Source organism: Vidua chalybeata, chromosome 1, assembly GCF_026979565.1.
Source record: "Vidua chalybeata isolate OUT-0048 chromosome 1, bVidCha1 merged haplotype, whole genome shotgun sequence".
Taxonomy (NCBI): domain Eukaryota; kingdom Metazoa; phylum Chordata; class Aves; order Passeriformes; family Viduidae; genus Vidua; species Vidua chalybeata.
The window spans coordinates 133,487,454-133,500,561 of record NC_071530.1 but is presented as its reverse complement, the minus strand read 5'-3'; the positions used below and the strand labels follow the sequence as shown (position 1 = coordinate 133,500,561).

General features: G+C 33.4%; 1 protein-coding gene across 30 annotated transcripts in view; it reads right to left on the bottom strand.

Annotated features, from left to right (window-relative positions):
- The window catches only part of RIMS2 (regulating synaptic membrane exocytosis 2), a 448,611-nt gene that overhangs the window by 98,696 nt on the left and 336,807 nt on the right, over positions 1-13,108 (bottom strand). For 8 of the 30 annotated variants that reach the window (XM_053936996.1, XM_053937000.1, XM_053936987.1 and 5 more), the window contains one exon: positions 9,268-9,300. The exons of 19 other annotated variants lie outside the window; for them this stretch is intronic. In XM_053936996.1, the coding sequence (XP_053792971.1) occupies positions 9,268-9,300 (33 nt within the window). Of the gene's footprint in view, positions 1-9,267; positions 9,310-13,108 lie in introns of all 30 variants that reach the window. 3 more of the 30 variants (XM_053937213.1, XM_053937056.1, XM_053937066.1) reach the window with 2 other exon arrangements.

Genomic DNA, 13,108 nt, shown 5'->3' with positions numbered 1-13,108 from the left:
TTAACTTTGAAATAGGTTGTGTTTCCTTTTCAAAACTATATTACATGCAATTAAAACAATCCCATGAATATGGAGCAACAGCCCCCAAGCCACACACCAAAAATACTATGCATTACTAGAACTAAATATTTTTCCAGTTATTAGCTATTGATGATTACTTAAAAGATTATGATCTAATTTACAGTATACAGACTGAAGAAGAAAACAAGGGTTGTTGTATTTTAAGGAAATATCATTTTGTAGGTGGGTATCAAAGCAGAGGATGAAGTCAAATTGAGAGAGAAATCATACTCAAGCAAGGTAGAATCCTAAGAAGGAAAAATGGGTTCCTACAGAGAGCATAAGTAATATACTACACTTCAATAGGATCTGGCTTCCTATTACATGTGGGATCAAGATTATTGTTCTGCTGGCAATTTCTAGTGGAACTGTTAGGCAAATAAATGGGAAAAAGATATGGCAGGTCATAAGCCTACACTTTCAACAATCTTCTTGGAACTTCTCCCATTCCCTGACCTTTCCTGCCCCACACTTTACACCATTTTTAAATAAGGCTTTTTTCATTCTTCTGAGTTGGCCTTTGGGCAGCCTGGCCTTACTATCTATGTGCGCTGTGGATAGTGCTAGGAAAATAGCAGAGAATGATAGCTTTTCAACCTTTCAATATTTTTATTTTTCTTTTAGTTTTAAATTGCTGTTTCCAATATAAAATCTACAAATACAGTGTCTTTTATTGCTGCATTACTTTCTAAAGCAGAAAGTAATTTGTTAGCAATATCACTGATCCAACATAATGCACAATAGAGGAAAGTGAATTGAGTCATTAAAACACCCATGAGCTTAAGCTCAGAGAAAATGATGACATTTCTAGGTTGGTCCATATGCATAGTGAAAAGAAACCTTTACTTTGCCTAAATATTATCTTAATATAGAAATTTTATATAGGGTAATAATTTTTAAGACGCCTAGAAGTCCATTCATCCTTATGTCTAGATGTCTTTCAAACACGTATCTTTAAATAAATACATTGTCAAAATAAAGAAGTTTGAAACCTGTCCAATTTTCACTCATTCTTGTCTAGATATACAAAGTATATAGAAAAATATTTTCAAATCAGACCGTAGAAATTAATATCATAGTATTAGCAAACAAAAAAATCTATTAGATTCTTGAATTTTAAATGTGTAATTGAAGTGCTGTGACAAATCTCTACAGTAGATACATTCTTTAGATTTTTTGTAGAAAGCTCAACAGAGTGGATTCTACTCTTCAAACTGAGGTTTTGTATTTATTGTGAAGAGGTATCTGAAGAAGTACTAGAAAGGACTGAAGATGGAATTGAGAAAGACCTTACTTGGGTGGAAGCAGCAGAACTTTACAAATTTGATATTATCCATTTACCAAATAAAACAATATTAATGTCGCAGCAGCAAAGATCACTGCAGCTATGGGCCTATTCATCACCGCTAAAGGATTTCAGAGCAGGTTCAGGATGTTGATACTAAAGTAATTAATGCTTTTGTTTGTAATGTGTTCAAAACAAAAAAAGCTCTAAGGAGCCTTAATGTCTTGAAACTGCTGAAAACCCATAAATCACTATGAGATTATTTTAAAATGTCTCAAACTCAAAAATATGAGAAGACAAAGTCACTAGTCATTCCTAAAAAATATTGATCTGATTTTTTTATATATGACCAGTATCATCGCATTAGTCATTCTTTTTCTACTTACTTAATTTAACCTTGATTTACAAAGTGAAAAACATATATTGTGTCCTGTGGTGTAATGTTCTCAAATCAAGAACTAATTTTTTTCAGAGCAATGTACTTTGGAGAAAATAAATAAATGCTTTTATGAAGGAGATATTTCTGCACATTACAGAAAACAACTGTATGTTTTCTGCTTGATCAGAATACAGATATATTTAAGTATATGGATGAAATATAGAAATGACCTATAGATCAAAATGCTAAACTATTCTCTCTCAAAACCTTCTTCTACCATCAGAGTAGACATTGTTATTATAATCACCACTGACATTTTATTTGGGAGTCATGTTCCCATCATCTAACTCCCTGTTTTTTCTAACTGGTCCTAATATATCTGAGAGATCTCTAACAATCTAATGTATTTCTGGAAGATAAAATTAATAGAAAAGAATACAAGAGCCTCATTCAAGAGCAGAGTTGTCAAGAAATAAAACTGATCTAAAATGGCCTTGATTTTCTTGGAAATGCCTTAATGCAATGAGCTTTGCTCTTCTGATGGGTACCTGGCGGTGCCAGGGCCCCATCAGACTTCACTCACATCACACCAAGTCTCATGTAGCAGGGACTCCAAGTTCCTTGGAACACATGAGAGAATAGAATAACAGTTCAATAGAAGAAGCAGGATAGCAGATTTCTCCCTAGTCATGGATACTGATGGCAGTATTGAACAATTGCTCAAAAATTACTGATGGCAGCATTGAACAATTGCTCAAACTTGCTGGCTTCCTGGTGAAGATAAGGGGCAGCCTGATTCTTCAGCCTTAAGGTTACAATGGGGAGGTGCTGGGCTTCCCAGGGTTTCTCCCTTCTCTCACAACTGACTGCTCCAAACTCAAGGTTAGATCCTGGTTCTGTCTTGACCTTTCTCTTCTCACTCACCTGGGATCCAGGTGAATGAGATTGACATAAACTGAGCAGAGGCCTAAAATAAATCTTGACCTCCGTGCTTTGAATGAAAAAAATTGCAGCTTTCAATGCTGGAGGATACGCATGTCATTGCAAAAGACAAATATGGAACTCCTTGTTTGTTTCTGATTTTAGGCATAAGATATGACAGTGACATAAAAGGTTTTATCCTTCTATTTTTCATATTTGCAGACACTTGATATCAGCAATATGACTAGGAATTTTATTTATACAGTGGATAAATTAGCTCCTCTACTTATGTGCCTTATTGAAAATTGAGTCTGATTTCTCAAGGTAGTCTAAATTATTAAATAATATTTTATTTTTAAAATTGAATATACATGTAGTACCCTAACTTTGGGTAAGTACTTCAAAAAATGCTAGCTGAATTTCTTACTAGAGATTTCTCTTGAAATGCCATTCATGAGAATATGGGAAAATCAATTCTATTCTGAAAAAAAAATCCCTAAAACAACATCACAAAATCATAGAATATTCTAAGCTGCAAGGGACCCATAAGGATCATTGAGTCCAATTCCTGGCCCTTTATAGGACAGCCCCAAGAGTTTCACCATGTGCCTGAGAGTATTGTCCAAAGACTTCTTGAACTCTGTCAGGCTTGGTGCTGTCACCCCTGGGGAGCCTGTTCCTGTGCCCAGTCACTCTTGGGTGAAGAACCTTTTTCCAGTATCCAACCTAAACCTCCCCTGACACAACTTCAGGCCATTCCTTCAGGTCCACAAAGAGAGATCAGTGTCTGCCTCTCCTCTTGCCCTCACAAGGAAGTTGTAGACTTCCACAAGGTCTTCCATTCAGTCTCCTCCAGGCTGAACAGACCAAGTCACCTCAGTCATTCCTTGTATGGCTTCTACTCAAGCCCCTCCACCATCTTCATAGCCCTATTATCAAATCAGGCAAAGGAAAGAAGATTGTCTCCTAAAAGTAAATTGTAAAATGTAGAAGTATTTGCTTTGAATGTCAAAACTTGCCAGTTAAAGGTCTTGTACTCAAAGGATTACATTTCCTCCTGTTTGCTGAGCTATTAAATTCCAGGTCTACCTCTAAGGAATTAGCTCTAAATTTTGTCATTCTGGCTTTCAACAGTGTGAAAAATATAACTGCCTATCTGGTACAGGTCTAGCAAAGTACCAGATGCTGTGATATAAATGGTTACTGAACTTCACTCCAGGCCTTTATGTCCAATTTGCAGCAAATATTAAAAAAAGTACTGTTGCAGCAAACAAGTTCTTTCCAAGTCTGTGATCAATATCACAGTCTGAATGAAAATAATTAATGGTTGTTGAAGTGTTCTTCAACTTAATATTACTTATATATTCTTGATACTTAATATTACTGTTTAAATGTATCTTATTTCCCTTAAAAGGGCATGCTCAAAAGAAGACTATTTCAGGCAGCCAGCTTCCTAGCAGGGAATATGGCTTCACATTCCTGTTTTCTATTTGAGGATTGCTTGATGGCTTTTTGCTTTTTTTTTTTTTTTCCTTGTTGGTTTCAAGCTTGACACAGACACACTAAAGAAAAACTAAAACCCGGGGACATTTCTCACCACTTAAATAAATTTTTATCACAATGCTAAAAGCATGTTAACAATGTTTCTTTGGATTATTTGCAGAGTACATGGATATGTTTAGTACAATAACTGAATAAAATGGTGTGGTAATCTAAACAGGGAAGTTAAAGAATCTCTACAATCCTGGGTTTATAAATTGAATAGGGTCAGCTAAGGTCTCCATTGTTAGGTATAGATCACTGCAGATGGTAAAGGACAAAGATCTTTTTAAACAAATTGGAAAGTTCTATTTTGTATATTTATTAAAGTGATGATTAGGGCTATGGCTAACCCTTTTTTATGCTGCCTAGATCCATTTCCATGGTGATTTTTGCAGCGTTGCTGGTGATGTTTTTCTGTGCCTCATACAAAGGTATACACACACTTTGGTGGCTTTCATAAAGTACTGATGTCTACATGGAAAAAGCATGGAAGAAAGAAGTAGTAAGTCAAATATTAGCTAAAACATTCCATTTTGCTTCTCCCAAGAATCCTGGCACATCCTTCCTATATAAATGACATGAAATAGGATTTTGAAAGTGTGAAAGAAAAATGTCTGAGTAGGCCCTTATATTCTGTACTCATAAAAATCCATTCAGATCAGCCACACTATAAACTCTGCATTGTTTTCAGGAAAACCTGAGCACAGTCTTATTATAAAGCTTTCCAATATCCCATTTGCCAAGCATGCTTCTCAGAGTTCCCACCACTGGTACACTCCACAGCATAACCACAGAGAATTTCACATTCTAAAACAGCCATTTCCAATCATAGGCATAAACATTTGGTAATAATTGTGTCTCTGATTTCAGAAAGGCTAACAGGTATTAATAGAGATTCTTCAAGCATCAAAGAATGCAAGACATATTCATTAGCATCTCAATAACTAGAAAGATAGTCAAAGGTTTAACCAATGAACACAAAATCATCACCTGCATTTAGAACTCAGAATAGTTACAAATTAAACTACATAACATTTTGCAAAATTATGCTGTCATTTTAAATTACATAATCTGATGGTTTTACTATTTTAGCTTCAGCAGACTGATCATCAGCCTTTATTTTTGTGGTTTAGTACAGATGGCTACTTTGGAAGTCTGGTTTCTGGATTTAATTCTAAACAAAATAAAAATAAGGACAAAGAGCTGCCCAGCCATCCAGTATGATACATTTATTACTATGCTAAGTACCTGTAGACTGAATTCAGAGTTTACAAAATTAGACTGAATTTGGAGTTTACCCTTTGGGTTTTGTTGACCAAATACAGATTTAGATGCTTTAAATTTCTCTTTCACAGTCTAGGGCATCTGATTTTAAATAAGCCTGTCAAACTAAATATCACAGAAGTGTTCAGAGATGCACAAGTAATTTAATCATATTTGTGCTAAAATCTTACAAATCCTACCCAGAAATGTTTTGTCAACATAAGGAAAATGGAAACAGAACAAGGCATCATCTTGTTCTATAAAGGAAAGTGTGTCACATAATACTGACTATAATAATAACGCAAAAGCAGAGGGTGTCATGTTCTGTTTATATGTGTATATCACAGAAGATTCACTTTTGGATAACTTGAAAAACTTCTCACAGTTCTGTAAGATAAGAATGAATTAAAAGACTTGTGCTCCTTGTGTTCTACTGCAGTTGATTTCTTAAACACTCTGACCTGTACCATTTTCGTCCTTGTTTTTTCCTACAGTAAATTTGCCACACCCTTTTACTGTTTGGCCCTCCACTCTCCAGGTCTATGAGCTCTTCCAATTTGGTCACTCATCCTCAGTAGGGTTTGTTAGTTTTTGTAGGCTTCATTTCCATCAATCATGTTATTACAAAGAAACTTCATAATAAAGCACCAAAAAATGGTATTTCAAAGCCCTTGTCTATTTGAATTTCACTCTGAAAGTTAACAAAAACTCTAATCAAGCCTTTGTGTGCTCTTAACATGACAGTTTTACACCAGAAGCTGCAAAAAAATGAGTTCAATATCTATTTCCATGCCTTTCGTGGCCCTTTAGAAATGGAACAGTCCCCACTATCTTCTAACTTCCATCCATGTTAAAAAGTTTAGAATGCCTGGGCATCACTATGTCACCCCTTCTCATCCTAGAATTAATTACTCAGCACTATTTCTTCTGTATGTGCACTGACTGCCTTTGTACTGGCATGGATTCACCTTTGCAATGTTTTGATGCTCATTTTTTGGGCAGTTACCTGAGTCAGCTAGCTCAATTGTGGGAATTCTGAAGAATGTTCTCTGTATTTCATATGTTTGAAGAACACAGTAAGTATTATGTGCAATTGCCAGTAATTTTTGCCACGATGATAACTGGTTGGTCTCACCCATCTTAGAGATGAAAATAAAGATATCTGTTTCTCACTAAGGCTCTTGGGCAGACAAGAGCTAGCTTCCACTTCTCCTGAATGGAAGTATTCTTCATGAAGACATGGGGATATGAACAGGAACACATCTTCTCAACAGTTTTCACAATATCTAAACCTATGAAACATATTAATTTGAAAAATACAAAAACCCTGCATCTCAAAGCAGGTTTGTGAAAATCCTGGATCACAAAGCTCCTCTTTCACCCAAGAAAAACAGGGTTTAATCATTAAGGATGCTATCAAGCTCTACTGCTGTCAGACAACAAAATTTATGTTAAAATACTTTTGCTTCTTATATTTCTGGACTTGCTTTGTGTTTGAAACATACAGCAAAAGATTTGCACACACTTTCATAAAACTTTTCAATAAAAAATTTAGATTTTTTTCAAGGAATAAAATTTTATTTTTTACAATTATAGATTATAATATCCAGAGAGAGGAAATTGCAATGTTTGTCTATCAGTACAATTGTAACATATTCAGATATTTAGCTTTCACAAGATTTCTTGGTCTAATAACAGCTCAAATCAATAGCTAATCCTCTGGAATACATGAATGTTTAGTCACATGAAAAATAAACCATGATAAATAAACTATGTGAAAACCATTTCCTAAGAAAATCTGTAAAGTGATAATACTAGATTCACATTTGTTAAAGTAATTTCTAAAGCAATGGGAAAACGCTTTATTCTAAAATATGCCGTTGAAATGAAATCCTTGTTTTTCAGCTGTGCTCCAAGTGCCTTGTACTGAAATGTGTAACCTAATTTGTTACAAGGGCAAACATGGAAGAGGATCTGTTTCAAATGTGCATCTGAAAATATCTTACTATACACACAGTAATTTTCTCCTGAGTTTAAGGGCAATAATAACAACTATTGCAACTGCAGAGCTGATCATGCTTTTGCATTTGTGTGTTAGACTATTAAATTCATCAGTGCCTAATATATTTACTTAACACTGTGAGCTAAGTAGTGTTTTGCAGAATTGCAATGTCAAAAAATTTAATAATACAGAGTATTACCTACTTATATATGTTCAAGAAACACAGGTAATGAAAATGGTTTCTTCTGACCATTTTAAGGTCTGATTTCTTCCAGCACTGAGAGAGATATGGACTGAATCCATATTCTGATTTAATATATTGATTCAATCAGTAACTCAGAGGAAGGTTTTTGAATAAAAATGCCTACAGCTTTTATTATGAAAAGACAGGAAATGGGTCACCCAATCTGCTAAGTCCATTTTTGTAATAAAAGTTATTCAGAATCACTGCATAGGAACTGGCAGTGAATTATAAGTACAAGGTAAGTAAGCTCAGTCTTTCGACAGCATAATTTATTAATTCCTAATAGTAGTGATTTACAAAAGAACAATTTCAGAAAACTCTGCCAATTATATTCCCTACCCATCCTCAACATTTTTTACCCTGTAATTTTAACAATTTCTATCTGGAGATTTGTTTAACATGAAAAACACAGCAAATAACATCTGCGAGATTCTGTAAAAATAATCTATGACTCTAATTAGGACAAGACCAGCACGAAAGGTAAAACTGAGCTCTGAAGAAGCCAGTCATAGTAGAGAAAAGACAAAAATGTTTCACTAAATATCAGCTAAGTTTAATGGACCAGTCAATGTACCCCAAAACTTCTCCAGATTTGCCAACCTAAATGGCATCCAAGTGGCTTCTCTAATTTCTTGGGATAATAGCAGAGAAACAAGAAATTAATTAAAGCTTTTACACAGTAATTGTAAAATTTGAACTTTATACCTGAATTTAATTTAATTAAATATGGGGAATTTCGCTGTTGTTCTACATACCACAACTGAACAAGCAGGGAAATGTGAACAAATATTGCATTTTCAGAGCTAGGATGCCTTGATAGATGTTAGTTCTCTGTCAGTAATATAAATTACATGGAAAATTCAATAAAATAGCAGCTTAAAATTTGTTGTGAAAGAAACCATAAGTAATGTACAATATGAAATAAAAGCCTCATAAAAAGTACAGCTAAGTGAGGACTCCAGTGTTCTGACTTCTTGCTCCCATACTATCATAAATTTTTGATTTGCACTTTTTGGCATGAGAAAAGAGCTTTTGTTCACTAAAGAATCTACTTCTAATTGAAACAGGTTTTATTCAAAAACCTAATTTTGAAATTCTAATGCATGAAATTTAACTTACTGAAATTATTCCGTTTTGAAATTATAGCCTCGCAGAGTCAAAAAGAACTAATTATAGAAGAGTTTCCGCAGTTTTTGTAGCACTTTTCAAATGCATAGATAAACAAACTATATATTGTTTTCATGTGTTAGCTGGAACTTCAAAGGCTAATTTTCAGATTATTTGAAATGGGAAATAAGAACTGATATGATAGAAATCAAATCAGTTTAAAGTCTTAAGGTATAGCCTACTTGTCATCAGCTACCTGTCATCACTTTTTATAGAGTTCATAGTTTATAGGTAACAGAAATTACATAAGCGTCTTAAGCTAAAATTCTTACACCTTGACAATATTTTGCAAGTATATTGTGGGGGAAGAGAGGGAAAAGTATGTGAGGCGAGCTGTGATAAAATCTATAGAAAAGGTAAAATGAAAAAAAATAACACAGAGAAAAGCAGTAGAAGAGACAGACCTGAGTTTGTTCTCCTTGATGATTCCGCTTCTTCTGTGATCACATCGTGTAATGTACAGACATAGACAAAGGAGATGGGCGTGAGAGGATGTATTCAGAAGGTTAAAACTGACACTGAGGGAAAGGGCCAAAAATTGTTTTAGAGAGAAGTCTGCAGAGCAGAGTTAGTAAGTGGAGAAAAAAAAAAATAAATAAAAGACACTAGAAGAAAAAAGAAAGCTGAGAAAGAAGTGGTTAAACTACTGTTGTTAGAAAAGAACAGCAAAGACAGAGTTAGTATAGAAGCTGAGGAAATAATAAAAGTTATAACTGACAGCAAAGTCAATCCCTGTAATGATGCTGAAGAAAAAGCTGGACAGTAAAAGGTATGTTAACTAGCATAAATACTTTTGTTCATGACTGTTCAATCTTTTGAAAGTTATCTACTTGAATGAAAATATTATTTTTCTCTTTCAAGTATTGAACACTCAGTTTAATGTTTAAGGGACTTGTATTGTTAGATTTTTCAATTATTAAATTATTGTAATTTATGCTGAACCAAACTTCAGATACCCAAAACAGAAAATTTTTTTTTTTTTTTCTTTTTGCAAGTGTAGGTACAAGCTCAGACATTTCAGAATCCACATAACACACTCTGGAAAGGACTGCATTATTGTAATGCTCTGCCAAAGGCAAAATTATCAACACCAAAATATAGAACGTGTGAAAAGAGAATGTATAGCTATTAAGTCTCATGGCCAGTTCAGGATACCTTTTCAGAACCAATGTTGGTCATCTCACAGAAGTCTAAGTTACTACAAATGCATGCAAGTCAAATGCCAAAGCAACAATCTCATTACTTACGTTATTACTTCACATTCAAAAGCACACTGCCATTTTAGACATGGAAAACATCTGAGAGACAGTGCCATGCTATGTACTGAAAATCTATTTGTAGCAAAAGAATGGGAGGAATTCATCTCGAAAAGTAATAATAATTACAAAGAACTGTGAAGCCACTGTTGCTAGCAGAACAAATGCTTTCTCCCAAAAATCATCAGAAATAGAAAAAAAAATCTATAAACTTGGCCTAATTTCAACATGCAGTTTTCTAATGAGTCACAAAACACTGCTCATAAATTAGTAACACTGAAGATACTAGATAAAGTCCAGAAAGTTTTACACACCACAAAAATATTGTAATTTTATCGGCATTTTACAGTCAATATCAATATACCACTGAAAAAATGCAAAATGAGAATAAGCAACATAAATCTGAAAAACAAAATTAAAGACAACACCAAATTTTATCTGATAACAATTGTCTTCTATACTTCAACAATTTTATATTATAGTGTTAGATTATATTTTAATCTACTATCAAATGCCAAGACTGTACCAAAATTATTGCAAAATCAAGCAGCTTGAAACATACATAATTAGAAATCATTTTAGGAAATTAAATTTGCTTACAGAATGAACACACATTAGAGTTATATATGAGATATATAGTGTGAAAGCATAGCAGCTGTCAGTTTTGACAAAGGTTGCTATGTCTTTGCATGTTAAAAAAACAATAATGGAGTATAAATATTTTTTATCTGAGCAAGTACAAAGAATCCATTGGAAAAAATACAAATAAGCAAACAGAAAGATCTACTTCTCTGTGTCATGTTACACTCATACTAATATAACATAGCTATAATTGCTGTAAGTGCTAAATAAATAAATAAATCATTATTAGCACCACCAAAACACAGCTAAAAGTATTCAGAATGTTCTAAAGATACTTTATATTACATATGTATAGCCCTGTAGTGAGCATTCCTCCTATAGTAAAACCAGTTATTTGAAAGTCTCTACCAAGACCCCACTATCCTTGGTTTATTTTTTTTAATATCCATGAGAATGAGTAGCTTTGAGACATATACTGGAGTAAGAGAAATCCTTCTCTACAAATTTTCAAAGTATTGAATCACATTATTTCCAAACTTGGAATATGCCTGGTAACATAATGCAAGGTATTCTAGTAATGCCAGACAGACACAACTGAATAGCAAGGAAGTTCTCTTTGAATATTTTAGAATCAAATGACCAGTATTTGCATGCATATCAGTCACATATACCAATACTTTTTAAGAATAGCCTTTTTTAAAGTCCTCATGCAAAGTATTTATTATGAAAAAAATATTTACATATCAAAGTGGCAATCAAAAATCATTCTTAATTACAAATATTTTTCAGCTTTAGTTTTTACTTATCAAACATATGGGAAGAATAATTCTAATAGAAGCCAGAGGGGGAAAAAAGATAATAGTTGCTGTCTCACTGTGGATACCTGATCAACTGCTACCTCACCTGTTGAGATAAATAGATTATGATATTTTGGTATTTATTGTTGGAAATATTAAAGAAGCAGTAGAAATTGTGGCATGGTAATGCACCAACTTCTTTCAAATAATGATGTGAAGAAGAAAGTACTAACAGACTGATTAATTTAAAAACAGTACAACTTATGTGAATCACTTTTCCTCTTGATTAAGATGCCATGCCAAAAACCTCAGACAATAGTTTGAAAATTCTCTGTTTCTGTAGCTTTGAATCTACAAAATAATCTTTTTGATAGAAATACATTTAAATGCAAGAATAAAACAATGTCACCAATTCTATTAAATTTACATCACGTCAATAGTCAGTCTCCATTTGTAGTTATTGCTTTTTTGTGGAACTAGCATTTATTTGCATCAGTTGTTCATCTCAGTGTATGAGAGTAGTATGTATAAGGCTATTATATACAGATTTACAAACAAATTTAAATCTCAATAAATAAACATAAAAAGTTAGCAAAAACTTTAAGTCTGAAATGTGCCCAAAATAAGTACCATCTCTTTTATCATGCATTGACATAGAAGTGTTCATTGTAAGTAATGTCACCCATTGAAGAGAAGTATTTGGGAACTCACGGTTCAAAAAAACTTTACATGGCAAGCACACCAAACTAAAATTCTTAAAGCAGCAGAGGACAGAGAGACATCAGTTAATTACTCTTTTTTTTTTTTCCCTCAAGAGTTTTCTTAATTTCATTTTTATCTTTTCCTAAGAACCAATGATCTTTCACTGCAAACAGAAACTCAGATTTGTAAAGTCTCATTTCTGGACACTCCTCATAAAATACAATCTGCAATAGCACAATCAAATAAGCATCATCTTAAAACACAGAAGAGACTCTAAGACAGAAATGCTCCATAGAGCCTGTATGTTCCATAAATTTTGTGTCATTAATCTGGATGAGACTAGACCTGAAGACTGATATAATACATTTAACTCTCAGGGAAGATATCCCCTGACACCACTCAAACTCTGCAATGCTAAGGCTACATCTATACAAGAGTAGATAGAAAAGCTAAGAGTACAAATAACTGTTAGCAGAAGATTTAGATGAAAAGGCTATTTTACTACACTGGGATGTGAATAAAATCTGTATTAATTAATACTCTTTAAAAGCATTAAGCCACAACTAGACACAGAGCCTGTCCCACACTTCTGAACTTTTTTAATGAGGTTTCTCCCTCTTAGTTATAGTTCTTTACCTTGAAGCATAAACCCACACACAAAAAGTAGCATATATATACTGGATGTATGATGACATTTTTACTGAAAAATACAGCAAGAAAATACAGGAAAGACTAAAGCAATACATTTAATTCTGCAATTACATAATGTAGATATATGTAATATACACTATATAAAAAACACAATAGGTAAAGACAGTAAGTATGAAAAATCTTACTCTTATCCAAAGACAAGGATAGTAGAGACAATGGTAGAAAATAACAGAAGAAGAAATTGTAAATATTCTCAG